Raw genomic sequence first — 18,865 nt, 5'->3', positions numbered from 1 at the left:
AAATCACAAAACATATAAACACTTTGAAATACACAAATATAGTATACATACATACAAAGTACATATATAACAAGCTCACTGAAAATGCTGATTAAAACTTCAGAAAATGTATAGTACATTATCATCATTTAATAGTTGAATAAAGGTCCAGAAAGCTCCAGTGAATTTTTCAAGGAAACACTAACATATCTAGATTTTCCCAACACTTTGACCAAAGTGTCTACCATCACGATATCCCAGTTCCCTGTATATTTTATTTACTCAGCAATTACTGAATGTTTACTATGTTCTAGATACTATTACATACTGAAAAGAGAAAACATGAAGTTTATACCTAAGTGAAATAATACTATCTTGATGATGTTTAGTGGTGTAAAAATTTTTGCTCAAATTTATTTAATCTTTTACTGGGGAACTTGAAAAACTCCCAAGACCAAGAAAGTTGGTTATATTTATACAGGGAAAATTGCTTACCAAATTGAAATTCTAATAGTTATTACCCTTCTTTAGGAATAACACAGATCTATAGTGTATTCAATGTAATGACTCAAATGTTTTCATAAATTACATAGTATTTCTTATATAGAGTTTCTAAAATATTTTCTATACAATCATATAAGCCTCCTTTAATCATCAAAACATCTATTTGTTCATGGTTTCTTTACATTATTATAATCAACCATAAGTCTTCAAAACAATTTTATCTCTCTAAATTTCTACAATATATATCACTTACATATTCCCACCAATATGAAAGCCAAATAGGTCTTGTTAAAGATCCAGCAACGTCCTTTGCGTCCACATTTATTACTATCTCGAAAGGTACAAGAAGTTTGTATTGTCCATTCAAAGATCAATGGTCCAGGTATTGTTCCTGTGAAATATTCAATGATTGTTCTCCATAAAAACACTAGTGGTCAGGACATAATAATTTCCTACTAAAATGTCACTCTAAGCACATTGCTTAAAATTATCTAATAATTTACTTATGAATAGGAGCATTAATTTCTAGAAGCAATGAGTTTTCTAAAAATCCTTATCCCTCCATGTATAAAACTAATATTAGATTGAAATATTTTTAGAATTTTGTAATGCTGTTATTTATAAGACATCTCAAAATATTTGATTTTTGCATGAAAAATTTAGGAGAAATATTTAGAACAGAGACACTCCATGTTAATTCTGTGAACTTGCTATAAAGATATATAATTGTGAAATTTCTAATAATGGAAAAACGAGTTCACAATATATACCTTCTATTGATCAAGATCTTAAGAAAAAATAAATAAAAACACAAATGCTTTGATATGTACAGAGTATCCCCAAATTCAGATGGCATAAGAAACCTTTTCATACTCTCAGAGACAACATCTCCTCAGCAGCAATGCTACTTTCAGCTAAAAGCAAATGAACATCACACACAGTCATTCCAAAAGCACCAGACTGGGTTCTCTAAACTAATGTCTCTAATGGTTGACCATTGTCCTGAAGAAATGGGGTCAAAGTGTTCTTATCCTGTGACTCTTGATGTCTGCCAATGCCCATTACCTAGATTTTTCCATCTCAGTGAGTGATGGCATTCTTTTTTTTATCATTGCTCACAATGAAAAACCTAAGTCTACTATTTACTATTTCTATTTCTCTTCAGCTTTTTCAATCTCTCACAAACTTTATAATTGGCATTCTAAACCTATCTTGGATATGTTGATTTCTCTTTAGCGCCACAATAAACCCCAGATTCCAATTTAATACGAAATTGGAATACCTTCAGTAAAAGCATGCTTTTTCTTTCCCATACATATCCCATATAATCATTTGTCCCTCCGGCATCAGAATTATCCTTTAGATGTAAATAAGATAGTATCTATCCTCTGCTAAAAATCCTCTGGTGGCAAAGTCTTGCATTATCCTGAGAGAGTTTGTATATTTATTATCTTATTCTTCCTCTCCCATTCAAAAATACATCAGCCTCACTGGCTTACCTTCTGAGGCAGCAAACTGCCTATGTACTTGCCCCCTGGGCTACCTCTTCCATTACAAATCACTCCTCATCTAGTAGATCATCTTCTGGCGTAAACACATGCTCTAATTTTTCCCAGCTAAAAAATTTAACTTTATTTTATTATTTTTTAAAATTATTCATTTATTCACATGCACATACATTTTTTGGGTCATTTCTCTCCCTTGCCTCCCTCCCCTACCCTCTCAAAATTTAACTTTAAACACACACACACACACTGATTTAGCTGTGATTTTTCTGATCTCCATCAGATCCAAACATATTTCTTTTCCCACATGCATTTCAGTCTTTTATCCTGTCTAATCTAGTTTCCTTACCTCAGCAACATTTCAACATTTCTAATCCAGTTCTCGAATCTGAGGCTCTAATACAGTCATAATATGGATTAGAGTTATAGATTTTGTTATTTAAGAAAGCCTAAAAAAAAAGATCACATTACCTCCAAAAAAACCAATTTGTTGCTGGGAATAAATAGATCAATGCAAACACCAGATTCAGTGTCTTGGGTGATAAAATGCTATAAAGAACTAATCTCATTAAATAACTTTCCAAACATGCAAGAAATGTAAAGTGTTTCTGGTTATACAAATGTCTTGCATCACATCCCAAACCACTTGTATGAGAAGATAAATATACATCAAATCAAATGATTGTACCATCTGATCCTATATTATTGATGCATATAATAATATCAATTATAATGTGACAGGAAGTACACTGTCTTAGACATCCTCTCTTCACAAAAACTGCCTCCTAAATTTTTCAAAGCCATTCCCTATTTACTTGTTTGGTCATTTTACATTATAATTTGTTTATAACTACAGATAGACATATATACATATCAAAAATGAAAACTTTAATGTAATAAAATTGCTAAAAGTCCATACCAAGTAGTCTCAAAATCACATAGGATAAACCCAAGGCCAGAGAATGGAGTCTTTCAGGTACAATCCTGAAAACAAAACACTGATATTACTAGCTATAAATAATATGTGCTGGGTTAATGGTTAATTTTTTTTCTTACTCATCAGTCATATTAATAATCCTCAGCCAGTTGACAGTTCAATCTGGCCTATTAAAAGAAGGCAACTCCTTCCAGTTCTCATTTTCAGGCTCTTCACAGTTAGAAAGAATTTTATGGCCCAAATCTTCTGCCCCAGCCTCCTTTTTCTTTGCTGAAATAACTGAGCTCTAGCTTGCACACTTATCTTTCTTCATTCTGTCATGCCCGTCATTTTGGATTCCTTTTTGGCCTCATAAGATCTCCTTTCTACCTTTTTCTATGGAAGACTTGCCTTTTGGCTTCTGACTGAGTTCTATCAACGTGGTACTCTGAGTGAAGGAGGAAAGTGAGATCAAGGTCTTTATCAAGGTTCTTCCATGTATACTCACTACTCACACTCAGTGAGTTCTATAGGCAAAGTTTCTCTACATGCAAGTTTTCTTCCTTCCCCCACCACCCTTGTCCTTTGGCCCTGAGATGGTAACATACTGAAGGTACTGTACTATGTCTAGGCATTCATTCCATCCTGCACACACTTGTGTGTGTGTGTGTGTGTGTGTGTGTGTGTGTGTGTGGTGGTGGTGGTGGTAGTGGTAGTGGGGCTTGAACTGGAGACTTGCTTTTGCTAGGGAGGACCTTTACCACTTGAAACATGCCTCCAGCCCACATCTTAAAGAACCACTTCATTAAATTTTGCTTAAATTGTTCTAATTTGAGGGTACCCTCTCTTTCTTCTTGGACCTCTATTATATTCACTTTTCGGGAAATGACTTTCCCAAATATTAAAAAGTGAAGATTTCTGTATTTCCTATATTGATTAAATCAAATATTTATTTTAAAAAAGAAAAATAATGTGTGATAACACATCAGTAGAAAACAAAATAAAAAGAACAATAAAAGAAAAAATAGAACTAGTCTTTCAGCATTTTTTTAAAATGTAAAAGCTACATTTTAAATGCATGATTTTATAGAAATTCTCTGCTTACTGATGGTTCCTTGTATTAATACTTGAAAACCAAACAGTTTGTAGTACGAGCAATATTTTCATCCAAAAATGCCCTATTTATAAAGTAGCACATGTATAGTATTTTGTAATATTTTACAAAAAGTGAGATAATCCTTATCCATATCAACTGGTTAAAATACTTCTTTCTCAAATGCTTACTAATAAGAAAATGAAAACAAATTAACTAATTATTTTTCTTTTCATTTTTGTGGTATTGGGTTTGAACTCAAGGCTTTGCACTTGCCAGGCAGGTTCTCCACCACTTGAGCCACTCCTCCATCCCAAATTAACCAATTTATATTTTATATAAAATAAGTTAGTATTTATTATTCATTAAATGCAGGTTGGATAAAGAAAGGTTTAGAAAGTAAAGTGTTGCATTAGAACCAAATTCTAATATAAAGCTTTGATACAAAACATCAAAATCTTGGCAATATGCTTAACTACAATCCAGTGTTCTGAATGTTTTAGTACAAGTGGTTTTCTTATATGTAAATGATAATGTTTCTCTCTTAAACACATATATACTCACAAGAAAACTCATTAGGAAATAATATTTATGTATCCTTAGTTTGATTTCAACCCTCTTTCTCAAAACAAGTTGAAAAGTTTAGTGATTTCCAAGTTTCCAATAGTTCATATATTTAAGTTCCAAATATATGAACTTAAAAATAACATTCATGGATACAACCCCAAAATTTTAATGAAAAAGACTATGTTTTAACATCAAAGTGAATACTTCTTTAAATATTTTGTCTGATAAATAAAGCTATAGTGCAATGACTTAAGGATTATATGGAGTAAACTGAAAATTAGTCACTACTCTTCCAAAATGTAAAAAGAAGCTTCCATATCTTATATGACCTCTACATTGATATTTTAAATTCATGCATCTCTTATAAAAATCAGTTCTAGACATAAGTTTCTATCTTGAACAAAATTTGCTCTACCCCCTACTTCTCCCAAATCTCAGGAAACAGAGACAAAATCCATGCAGTTCTCAGGTCCACACCCTGGAAAGAGGTATCTGGAGATCACTCACCACAGAAAATCTGCAACCAAATACTTCAATTTTAAAAAGTTTCTCTTTCTCTCTCTCTCTCTCTCTCTCTCTCTCTCTCTCTCTCTCTCTCTCTCTCTCACTGTCTCTCTATCTCCCCCTCCCTCCGTCTCTTCCTCTTCTCTCTGTTTTTCTTCATCTCTAATTCCCTTGGGCTATTCCAACCCTATATTTTTGACCTAAAAATTAAAGAATTTCTTAACTTATTCCCAAATAATCATCTTTCATCCCTTCAGTCTATTTTCCAATAAAAGCTAAAATAATTTTAAAAGTGAAATTCTGACTACTTTACTATTTGATAGTAGAATCTGTCCAATGCTTCCCATTGTTTTTAGAATAAAAGCTAGAATTGAAAAAAAATTTATAGTGGTCAGCCTGATGTCCTCAGACTCATTCCATGTTGCCTCCCCAATTTTGCCCCACCACTCTCTTTGCTCTCCTATATTCTACAATGCAACATTCTTCTAAAGCTGTTTCTCCTACATGAAATCTTTGCATGTGTTTACTATGGCTCTTGTAGTATTATTTGAACTCCGTAGGTGGGGGAGGTGTGAGAAACAAGTGCGAGAAACCAGCCTCCTGGAGTGGGGGTGTGGCAGATTGCTGGGCTAATCTCATGGGACTGTGGGCATTGCACAAGACTGAATTGCCCCACCTGGTTGGGGGAGGGGCGACCATCCAGAGTTGCAGCTGTAGAGCACTTCAGATGCCACCTGACAAAACAGCAACATATCTGACTACCTTGCACAAACTTGTAGTGAGCAATCATAAACCCTAATTGCAACCTGCCTTGTGGGCAGAAAGAACCAAGTACTATTCTCAAGCCAGCCTCCTAGTGAGACCACTTCAGAGTTCCCACTTGTAACAGACCAAGGAAAACAGGACTAAAAACCCCCAGCTGACTTCCCCCTATGTTGTCTGACAAGAAGGGAAGCACCCTTCCCTAGACAGCCCAGAATACAAACCCTGAGAAGAGACAGGGACACTGAGAAACCACCAGTCATAAATGGGGACTTTTCCTTTGCTTAAGTTACTTACTCAGTAACTCAAGTCCAGTTCAGTAACTGAACTGGAAATAAGTCCAAAGGAATAAGTCCAGAACCTTTGCTGAACTGACCTTACTTTTTTTTGTTGTTGGTATCTTTCCTTAGTTTCCCCCTTTTTTCTTTAGTATTTTTAATTTTACTATTACTGTTTTCTTATCTCCATTCTTACTCCCTTCACTTCCTCTCATTTTCTTGTGCTTCAGTCCACTGTTCACCCCCAGCTATTTTTCTGCCCCTTTTCATCCACTCTCTCCCTGGCTTCACCTCCCCCGCTCATCTTGCTGTACGTATCACACCACTGCCCTTCCTCCCTCACACTTCCCACAGCTCGTCAGCCTACTGTACCAGCCCTACATCTCTCTGCAATCCCTGACACAAGCACCATCCACTACAACAACTGAGCTATACCCACACACAAGGGCCTTAAAACCATTTAGCCCCACAACTCTTCTTCCCCCACCCCATGCCTTCTTTATATCTCCCCTCTTCAGTGCCACCTTTTAAAATTGCCCAAGTCCTGACCACTATCCAAACAACCATGACTCCCCCAATTCCCACTTGTTTATACACATTCTCACTAAGGGGTTCTCCATATACTATGTAAACAACTGATCTGGCATTGAACTTGTGAATCTGTTGTTAATTTACACTTCTTTGCCAGGACAGAAATAGCACATCAACCTAGCTAATGACTAAGCCAGTCACAACACAGTAATTAAGCCAAGGGAAAGAAAACAGGTGACCCCTCAAAAGACCAACAATACATATAGGAGATTTATTGGGAAATGAAGAAAATAAATACCCAGTTCTTGACCCCAACAGAACAACAATGAATATGACCAATGAGCTTAGTAATGTCCATAAAAAAAAAATCACTCAAAGAGGAAATCATGAATGAGCTCACTGGGATACTCACGGAGAAGCTAAAAGAGATAGTTAAACAGAATGTACAGAATGAATGCAAACAATATCAAGACACTACAAATAAAAACCTGAGAAGACACAGAAACAACTAAATGAACTCAGAGAGGACTTTAACAAACTCCAAAGTGAAAAAGGAGATTATAAAAATGATATACTAAATAAAGAAGACAGCACAGATATGAAAGAAGAGTTTAACAAAGATATGGAAAACCTCAGGAAGAAGAATCAAACAGAAATCCTGGAAATAAAAAGTCTTTTAAATCAAATAAAAAATACAGTTGAAAGCCACTCCAGCAGACTAGAACAAATAGAAGACAGAATCTCAGGTCAAGAAGACAAAATAGATATTGAAGAAAAAAACAGAACTCTTAGACAAAAGACTCAAGAGCTGCAAAAGGAACATGCAAGAACTTAGCAACTCCATCAAAAGACCAAACCTGTGAAACATGGACATTGAAGAAGAAGAGAGGAGGTGTAAGCCAAAGGGATGCATAATATATTCAACAAAATAACATCAGAAAATTCCCCAAATCTTGAGAAAGAATTGCCCATTCAGGCACAGGAAGCCTCCAAGACACCAAACAGAAGTGACCAAAATAGAACCGCACCACAGCATATTATCATTAAAACAATTAGCACAGAAAACAGAGGAAGAATATTGAAGGCTGTAGGAGAGAAAAAAACAAATAACTTCTAAAGGTAAACCCATCAAAGTAACAGAAGATTTCTCAATAGAAACCTTAAAAGCAAGAAGGGCATGGAGCAAGGTATTTTGAGCACTGAAAGAAAATAATTTCAGCTCTAGGATACTCTACCCAGCAAAAAGTAACATTCAAAATTGACAGAGGAATAAAAGTCTTCCACAATAAGCAGAAACTAAAACAATCTATGGCCATCAAGCCACCACTTCAGAAGATTCTACAAGGAATGCTGCACACAGAAGATGAAAGCAAACAAAATCAAGAGAGAATGGGAAGTATTAAACCACAGGAGAAGAAAAGATAAGGAATCAGAAAGTAGCACTGATTTGGCTACACACATCAAACCCTTAAAAAACAAAAACAACTAAATAGCAGGAATCACCACATCTCTTTCAATATTAACACTGAATCTTAATGGACTCAACTTCCACATCAAAAGACACTGGCAAAGTGGATTAAAAAGGAAGACCGGACAACCTGTTGTTTATAAGAGACCAACCTATTCACAGAAATAAATGATGGCTTATGGTGAAAGGCTGTAATAAGATTTAACAACCTAGTCACCCCTGAAAACAGGCAGGAGTAGCAATACTTATATCAGATAGCGTGGACTTTGGACCTAAATTAGTCAAAAGAGACAAAGTAAGTCACTTCATATGAATAAAAGGAGCAATACAACAAGAGGAAATAACAATTATCAACTTATATGCAACCAATGTCAGTGCTCCCAACTTCAGTAAACATATATTAAAGGACTTAAAATCACATATAGACCCTAACACAGTGGTTGAGGGAGACTTTAATACTCCTCTATCACCAACAGATATGTAATCTAGACAAAAAAAGTTGACAAAATATTCCAGAAATGAATGATACCATAGATCTAATGGAACTGACAGATGTCTACAGAGTATTCCATCCTGCAACAACACAATACACATTCTTCTCAGTGGAACTTTCTCAAAATAGACTATATTTTAGGGCACAAACCAAGTCTCAACAATAAAAGAAAACTGAAATAACCCTCTGCATTGTATCTGACCACAATGCAACAGAACTAGAGCTCAACAACAAAGGAAGCAATAGAAAATATGCAAACAATTGGAGGCTGAACAACACATTGCTCAATAGTAAGTGGGTCATAGAAGAAATAAGGGAGGGCATCACAAAGTTCCTAGAATTTAATGTAAATGAAAACATAACCTATCAGAACCTATGGGACACAGCAAAGGCAGTCCTAAGGGAAAAGTTTATAGCCATGAGTCCATATATTAAAAACAAAGATCTCAAATAAATAACCTAATGCTACACACCTCAAACTCCTAGCAAAACAAGAACAAGCTAGTCCTTGTTTAGAAATAATAAAAGTAAGGGCTGAATCAACAAGTTGGAGACAGAAAAGAAAATACAAAAAAATCAATGAAACAAAAAGCCGGTTCTTTGAAAAAACAAACAAGATTGTCAAACCCCTGACAAATGTGACTTAAATGAGGAAGGAAAAGACTCAAAATAATAAAATCAGAAACAAAAAAAGTGGAGATAACAACAAACACCAAGGAAATTCAAGGAATCATTATGAACTACTTTTTGAAAACCTATACTCAAATAAACTGAAAAATCTAGAAATTTCTAGATACATATGACAGGCCAAACCTAAACCAAGAGCATATTAATCACTTAAACAGATCTATAACATGCAATGAAATTGAAGCAGCAATAAGGAGTCTCCCAAAAAAGAAAAATCTAGGACCTGATGGATTCTCCACTTGAATTCTACCAGAACTAATACCAACACTCCTTAAACTTTTCCATGAAAACAGAAAGGGAAGGAACACTGCTAACTCATTTTATAAAGCTAGTATTATACTCATTCCTAAATGGGACAAGGACGCATCCGAAAAAGAGAATTACAGGCCAATTTCTTTAATGAACATTGATGCAAAAATCCTCAATAAAATAATGGCAAACTAAATGCAACAACATATTGGAAAGCTCATACAACATGACAAAGTTGGCTTCATTCCAGGGATGCAGGGAGGGTTCAATATATGCAAATCATTAAATGTAACACAGCACATTAACAGAAGCAAAGACAAAAAGCAGTTAATCATCTCAATAGATTTAGAAAAAGCCTTTGATAAGATTCAACATCATTTCATGATAAAAACTCTAAAAAAAACTAGGAATAGAAGGAATGCACCTCAACATTATAAAGGCTATATATGACAAATGTATAGTTGACATCATTTTTAGTGGGGACAAACTGAAACCATTTCCTCTAAAGTTATGAATGAGACAAGGGTGCCCACTCTCTCCACTCCTATCCAACAGTCTTGGAATTTCTAGCCAGAGCAATAAGGCAGGAAGAAGAAATAAAAGGAATACAAAAAGGTCAAATTATCCCTATTTGTGCATACCATGATCTTATACCTAAAAGACCCAAACAACTCCTAGACACCATAAACAGATTCAGCAAAGTTACAGGGTACAAAATCAACTTACAAACATCAGTAGCCTTTCTTTATACCAACAATGAATAGATTGAGAAAGAATATGAGAAAACAATCCAGTTACAATAGCCTCAAAAAAAAAATCAAATACCTAGGAATAAACTTAACAGAGGATATGAATGACCTCTATAAGGAAAACTACAAACCACTAAAGAAAGAAATCAAAGAAGACTACAGAAGGTAGAAAGATCCCCCGTGCTTATGAATTGGCAGAATCAACATAGTAAAAATGGCTATAGTACAAAAGCAATCTACATGTCCATTGTAATCCCATCAAAATACCAATGACATTCATCAAAAAATCAACCCTAAAATTCATTTGGAAACACAAAAGACTGTGAATAGCCAAGGCAATACTGAGCAAAAATAGCAATGCTGGAGGTATTACAATACTGACTTTAAAGTACACTACAGAGTCATAGCAATAAAAACAGCATGGTACTGGCACAAAAGCAGATATGAAGACCAGAGGAACAGAAAGAAGACCCAGATATAAATCCATGCAACCACACCCACCTAATTTTTGACAAAGGTGCCAAAAACTTATGATGGAGAAAAGACAGCCTCTTCAACAAATGTTTCTGGGAAAACTGGGTATCTGCCTATAGAAAACTGAACTAGATCCACGTTTGTCACCCTGTACAAGTTATCAACTCAAAATAGATTAAGGACCAACTTTACTATCAGACCTGAAACCTTGAAGCTGGTACAGGAAAGATCAAAGAATACACTGGAAGCAATACGCATAGGCAATGACTTCCTCAGTAGAACACAAGTGGCTCAGCAACTGAAAACTCGGATTGACAAATGGGACTACATGAAATTACAAAGCTTCTATACAACAAAAGAAATGGTCTGTAAATTGAAGAAAAAATCTTTTCTAGCTACACATCAGACAAGGGAATGATAACCAGAATATACAGGTAGCTCAATAAACTAAACTTCCAAAAAAATCAGTGATCCAATTAATAAATGGGCAACTGAACTGAACAGAACTTTTTCAAAGGAAGAAGTCCAAATGATTAAAAAACATATGAAAAAATGCTCACCATCCCAGGTCATAAAGGAAATGAAAGTCAACACCACACTAAGATTCCATCTCACTCCTGTTAGAATTGCTACTTTTGAGAACACAAATGACAACAAATGTTGGTGAGGATGAGGGGGAAAAAGAAACCCTCATACAGTGCTAGTGGGAATGTAAGCTAGTACAACCACTATGGAAAACAATATGGAAGCTCTTTATAAAACTAAACATAGATTTACCATATGATCAAGCAATATCATTCCTAGGGATATACCCAAAGGAATGTGAGTCAGATTACAACAAAGGCATCTGTACATCCATTTTTCTTGTAGCGCTATTCTCAATAGCTAAGCTATGGAAACAGCCAAGATGCTCCTCTACTGAGGAATGGATGAAGAAAATGTGGTATTTATACACAATGGAATTTTTCAGCCCCACAGAAGAACAAAATTTTGTTATTCACAGATAAATGGATGGAACTGGAGATGGATGGAACTGGAGAACGTCATATTAACTGAAGTTAGTCAGGCTCAGAAGGCCAAGAGCTGCATGTTTTTCCTCTTATGTGGTTTATAGACTTAAAATGAAAGCAACAATATTATGGGACATTGGTCACACTATGGGGAGGCTGTCCACAGGAGGGATAGGGCAAAGGAAAGAAACCAAAAACTTGAATGTGGTTGATGTGCTCACTGTGCAGGAATAAATATAGAATTCTTAAAATGGTCAGGGTCACTATGAGGAAGTGAACTAGGGAGGAGTGAAGAAGACTGGAAGAGATGAACCAGTTGGGGTTGTAATACATATATGTGTTGAAACAACATAAGGAAATTCCCTGTGTAGCTATCTTTATCTCAGACTAGCAAAAACATAATATTTCTCTTTTTATCTTTTATGTTTTTTCTTCTACAAAATTGGAAAACAGGAGGGTAGAATATCTGCCCCAGGGTGGGGGTGTTTGACACTGGTGGGAGAGGAAAGGTGGCAGGGAAAGGGGTAGGAAGATGAAAACAGTGCAAATAATGTATACACATGTAGGGCAAAAATGATATCCGTTAAAACTGTTCCAAGAACCTGAGGAAGGGAATGAAAGAGAGAAGTGGAGGGAGTGAATTCAAGTATGATGTATTTGATACATTATAAGAACCTTTGTAAATGTTACAATGTACCCTTACCCAGCATAATAATAAATAAAAAGAAAACTAAGGAATTAGAATCCTTATAAGATATACTGAGTTTAAAAATTATTAAAGCTAGAGGTATTAATAATTAAGTAATAATAAGAAAGCATGCAGAAAGGAAAAAAAGAATGAGATATGTAAGAGAAGAAAAGCATATGGGATGAAGGCATAGGAAATAATAGATTAAATGTGAGAAAGAACATAAAACAAGTACAGCAAAAAACAAAATGGTCACAAAAAAGAAAAACAACAACAGGAAACCATCAATGTTTCTTTCTGCTAGTGAAAACAGGGTTGACTCTATTCCCACCATGCAGGTTTTTTGCAGTTTACTTTGTGGGACAGCTTGGTTTTTTTTTCTTTTTTTCTTCTTTCTCTCTCTGAGCTCCAAACAAGTTAAATCAGAGAATCTATTTACAAGACTTGCTGTGTCCTGCCTTTTCTGTGGGGATGAATTCCTGCTTGTATTTTCTTGTATGCAGTCTTGTTCATGTGGAGAGTGTAGAAGTTGCCATTAATCTGCTCCCCTCACCTCAGTCTGAGAACCCCCCAGGTTAGATGTCTCCTAGCACCAAAGCAGTCAAATCAAAACTGTTTGTACTGACTTGGCAAGGCAATGGGACTGATTGATCTTGAATGCCTTAGCCTCACACTGCTCTGATTTACCACCCGGGGTCACATTCACAGACAACTGTTCTTACCCATATGTCAAGTTAGTTCTGCAGTTCTGGTGTTTTTGTCCTTAGGTTCACTGATGGATTCACACTGATTCTTGGGGTGTTCACTTGCTTAGCCAGTGGAGAGGTATAAGTCTTTGGGGGGGTGGAAATATAAAAATACAGAATCTTCTGTTCTCTCTTGCTGAGCTATTTGATTAAGAACTCTCCATCTTACCAGTAAGCAATCTAGGAAGTGCTAAGATCCCTTTGGCCACCATCTCCTTGCTGCTTAGGATGTATATTTCCCATGCTTTATAAACCCTACTTTTGCAGAGTGCCAGCAGGTGAGCACCTATGGATCTTCCTAAGCTGGTGTTTCTAATCTGCTATCTTAAAACTTCATGCATTTACCATCTTCAGTGACTCACAAGTCCACAGAATAAGATCATTCACATTAACATGGCAAAACAGGATCTCCATGATTATGGCCTTCACTAGCTCAAATCTCCTTCTCTCCCTGCAGTAATAAAATTCTTGCCAGGATATTTCACACATTTTTGCCTCAACTTTCATTAATCACTTTTCCTGTGAAGATTTTGTCTCCAGTCTGCTTGCAATATGAGAAGTCATTTATCTTCAAACTAAGATTAAGTTGCACCCTCTATAGCTTTTCCAAATCATGCTAGATACAAACTATGACTTTTCTCTACTTTGCTACCTGTTCAACCTCTACAGGATGTTTATGACTCAAAGGTTATTGCTAACATTTTGAAAAACACTTCAAAATAATAACCAATTATTATTCTGTTAGTAGGAAAAACATTAAATGCATTTCATATCTTCAGGAAGAATGTATAAGTAGCAAATATTAATTCTATTTACAGTAATAAAGCCATGTACTGACAATTAAAAAATTATTATGTTTCTTTGCTGATGACACTGTTTTCTCACAGCCTCATAGACTAATATAATTATCAAAGATAATTTGATAATAAATACATATAACAAATGAATCAACTTTATACGCACATCTGAGTTTTAATTAAGAATTTTCCTATTTATGATTTTTCAATGTGTTAAATTAAGTAAATATGGTTGTTTTAATTAAATTTATTTTGTAACTGATGCACAAAACCTAAAAATTATACATATTTAGGGAGTACTACATGCTGTCACAATGTATATATACATATAAGTTAAATTAAATGTGATATCTCCATGCTTTATGGAAATAAACTAGTTAAAAGAGAGAATTAAACATATACTTGAATTTTGACAATGTTAAACATTTTCTCTTTGTATTGCTACCATGAAACATAGAACAAATTCTTTAATATAATAATCTGAACTGTTTCTAAATGTACCTTTCTTATGTGTTAAATAAATAATAATTACGTATGTACATACCGAAAAATGGTCAAGTTGAGTGGTACAGCAGAAAAACAAGAAAAAATAATTGAAGAAAAGAAAAAAGCAAAAAACAGAGGTAATTTATAACACTTTGTATCACATTTTCCAGGTAGGGCATCAAAAAATTCTCCTTCAATATCTGAAGATAGCAATCCATTTTTTATGCAAGAGCAATTATAGTATGCCTATGAATATTGAAGAGAGAAAATAATGTTTCAGAAATAATGTTTCATGAAATAGAAGCTTATCATTGTAGAATAAAATCAAATTGGTAATTGTAGAGAGAGTGGTCAATTTAATTAATAAATATCCTCAAGTTGGCCTGCCATTAATTGTTTAGAAGTGAAACATTAATAATGAATACAAAACATTTTACTTGATAAAGGATCATTCTGTGTGTGTGTGTGTGTGTGTAACTGAGTAACTACAGTTCTGCTAATGTAAGAAAATTTCCCTAAATACTTATAATTTCATAGCTATCAGACTGCTATATATAAGTAGAGGACAGTTAAAGATAACGTAATGAATAAAATGAAATTTTAGCTAGGATTTAAAATATGGAGTTAACCAACTGTGAAAATTTTTGTAACAATGTAGATAAAATAACTTTTCTGCATATAATTACTATTTATTAGATGCAATTTTCAAAATTAATGAGGTAAAACCAAAATACCTTTGGAATGAAATAACAAAATGTATTCAATTCCAACAATATAAAGGAAAATAGATTAAAATCAACCATGTCAATTATTATATTAAATACCATTAGTCTACAATTAAAAACTACAATTACTAGAGAGATGAATATAAATGGAGAAAATACACAACTATACTATGTGCTGGCTACAGAGGCACATTAAATATAAAGACACAGATAAATAGAAAATGAAGAATAAGATACACCATGGAAACAGTCATAAAAAGAAAACCAGAGTTAACTATTAATATTATATACAATAGATTTGAGGACAAAGAATACCATTAACAGAGATGGAAGGGAATATTTTATAAAGATAAAAGGAACAATCCATTAAGAATATGTGGCAATCACCAATGTGCATGCATATAACCACCTCAGATATATGAAGCAAAAATAGGGAGAACTAGAAAATTATTCATTTATATTAAGCAATCTTTTTCATATTCAATGTTCATAATTTCATACAATTTTAGAAGCAGTGCACAGTGACAAGAAAAATTGGCTTAAAATTAAGAGGTAAACAATATCGGTAGACTCAGCAATATCAGTAACTATTATAGTTAGTAGAGTTAGTAGCAAGGAAATATCTATGAATAATATGTTTCAGGAAATACAAGAATAAGCAAATAAATCAGCTTAAAATACATAAAATTTTACCAGATACTTGGATTCTGTAATCCAGATCTAGAATTGGAACTAGAAATAAAATTGGAATCTCATAAACCAGGCTTAATAGCAGAGTAGACATAGAATACAGTAACCACAAAATGGGTCATAGAAATCAGGAAAATCTCTACATTTATATAGATGAAAAGAGATGGAAAATACAGAAAACAGCAAAAGATATGGATACTACAGAAAGGTCCATTTGTAGTCTATGTTGGGCAGAATTCTAACATGGCACTAAGGATTCCTTTCCGCTCTTGTACCCGCTGTGTAATCCCTAGTACTGTGAATTGATGGACTTTACACCCCTGAGTTATGTTATACAGCCAGATTGACTTAAAGAGAAATTGTCTTGAATAAATCTCACCTGACTAGGTGAGCCTCACAACTTACCAGGCTGCTGCTGAGGTCAGAGATTTGAAGAATGCATATCTAAGGGAGATTCTCTTTTTCTATCCTTGAAGAGGGAAGGAGTATTTTTGAAAGAATTAAGTAGCCCCCAAATAGACAGCTGGCAAACAAACACAGGATTTTTTTTAACAGCCTAAAGGAACTGGATTTTGCCAATTACTGAATAAATTTAGAAGTGAATACTTTCTCAGAGCCTCAGAAACAGCACAGCTAGGCCACCATGGTTACTGTCTATTAGACTCTAGGCAGCAGACTCAGTCATGTCATGTCTAGACTTCTGAAATTAGAATTTTAAGTTAGTAACTGAGTGTAAGTGAAAGTCACTAATGGTAATAATTAGTTATATAGGTATATATTAATAATCTCCCTCAAAACTATGAAGGAAGGAGGGAAGGAGAGAGGGAGGGAGGGAGGGAAAGAGAGAGAGAGAAAAGCTCAGACTTTTCCAGATGATAGATATTAATTCACAGATTCAAGCTGTTCTGTGAAGCTCAAGGAAAAAAAAAGTAAAATTACTAGGCTCATAAAAGTAAAACTGATGAAAACCAAAAACAGAAAAAAGCTCTAAAAGCATTCAGAAACAGAAACAGAAGGCATCACAGAAGGACAATCTTGATTGTCAATTTGATTGGATCAAGACACTCCTAGATTAGTAAAGCAGACTTCTGGGTGTGTCTGTGAGGGTATTGGACAGCAACATGGATGACCTACCCTGAATGTGGGTGGCACTGTGCAATAGGGTGGGGGCACAGATGGAGCAAAAGCACAAGCCTGGTAGTACAGGCCTCAGCTTTCATTGCAACTCTTTGCTTCTTGCCTGCCATGAGGTGAACAGTCTTTATCTACCTGTCACTCTTCCACAGGCCTAAACGCAGTGCAGTCAACGAACCACAAGACTAAAACAGTGAGCTAGAATAAATCCTTCCTCCTTTAAATTATTTCTTTCAGGTGTTTGGCAAAGTGATGAAAAGTCTGACAATCAGAGCATCTTTTAAATGTTTGGGAAAAAATAACTGCAATTTAGAATACCACACCCAATGAAGAGTTTTCAGAAATGATAATGAAATTAAATTCTTGAGGCAGAAAGAAAATAACTCCATACAAAAGCTTGGAAATACAAGGAAATGGGTGGAAATAAGTGACTATTGACTGTACAAAGAAAACAATTGATAGCAGTATCATTTGAAATACATGAAAAAATAAAATATATAATAAACTATTGCAAAGAAGGAAACGAAGTCAAATATTTAGGATGTTTCAACTGAAATAGTCTCCTAAGGCTTGCTCCTTATAATCCTTAATGTTTTGAATGAGCTAACTTCCCCTCCAGGTACAATGAGAATAAGATCCTGTTGGACTTGAGCAGGCTTTGAGAGAATCCTCCAATTCTACTGTTTTATAATGAAAGCTACATCAGCTGCTGAAAAGAGGCAGTCCAAGTGCAAGAAAATTTGAAGATTTTTTTCAAAATGTAGAACATAGGTGGCAAATGGAACAAAGCAGCAATGCTAACATGAAGGATAGAAACTAGTTTCAGTTTTAGAAATGCTATGATTTCAATGGAAACTTGTAAATCTTCTGGGTTACACTTTTTCCTACTACCCTTTTTCTTTTGCAAACTTTTGCATAAGCTGATAATGATTTAAAAGTTAACATTTTTGTTGAGAAATGTTTTTCCACAAAACTCCTACATTAAGTACTTGATAGTTTTTATGTACAGTGTTTCTCTTAATTTTCATTTTGTTGAAATTTCTGTGGTATGGATTCTTTGTCATTCGAAATTAATGCTAATTCTATGCATTAATCAGTTCCATCTGTATCAAATTTTACTAATCATAGGTTCTATTATTGTCTGTTTTGATTTTGAAGCAGATTATTTCAAAGTTTATGTGACTTCTGATAACTCAAATTATTCATTATAAATATTTTATTTTTCAGTTTTAGTTAAGTATCAAATGTAATTACACAATGTAAGTCACTATCTCGTGGATTATTTCTATACTTGCTATTGATTGTGAATTAATCACGTCTTATAGAAATACAAGAAAATTATAAAGAGTTTCTTGAAATAAAAGTAAGTTCCTAAAAAGGATTCCCCACAATAGGCCAGTGGGGTTGGAGTGACCTAGCAAATGGCTTCTGTTCAGTTCTTGGATATCCCATAAGATAAAAACATCAAGGACAGACAGTCTTGCTGCGTTGTGAGCATTTAAAAAAATTATTTACTTATTTCAATATAACAAAGAGGAAAAGAAGCAGGTGGGTATATATAAAGCAAGATTATCCATGAGTTAGTAACTTGTTAAATATGGGAAAATTAGTGCATAGGAATTCATTACTCCTTTCTGTTACATTTAAAACTTGCCACATTAACATATCTTGAAGATTTAAAGTACAATTCTGGTATGTGGCATTTAAGAAGAATGATTTTTATAAAAGGTATAAACCCTTCTTTATATTAATATTTAATAAAATTCTGAATTTATAATATTAAATCATGCACTAGTGAAAACATTTCTATGAAAAACTAAATTATGTTTG

General features: G+C 34.3%; 1 protein-coding gene across 1 annotated transcript in view; it reads right to left on the bottom strand.

Moving 5' to 3' along the window:
• Window positions 1–728: 728 nt before the first annotated feature.
• The window catches only part of Slco6a1 (solute carrier organic anion transporter family member 6A1), a gene marked incomplete at its 5' end in the record, with an annotated part of 85,612 nt that continues 67,475 nt past the window's right edge, over window positions 729–18,865 (bottom strand). Inside the window, 3 exons of the mRNA XM_074077874.1 lie at window positions 729–874; window positions 2,908–2,972; window positions 14,545–14,732. Of these exons, the coding sequence (XP_073933975.1) occupies window positions 729–874; window positions 2,908–2,972; window positions 14,545–14,732 (399 nt within the window). The remainder of the gene's footprint in view (window positions 875–2,907; window positions 2,973–14,544; window positions 14,733–18,865) is intronic.

Source organism: Castor canadensis, chromosome 6 (assembly GCF_047511655.1).
Source record: "Castor canadensis chromosome 6, mCasCan1.hap1v2, whole genome shotgun sequence".
Classification (NCBI taxonomy): Eukaryota; Metazoa; Chordata; class Mammalia; order Rodentia; family Castoridae; genus Castor; species Castor canadensis.
This window is presented reverse-complemented; position numbering and strand designations above follow the sequence as displayed.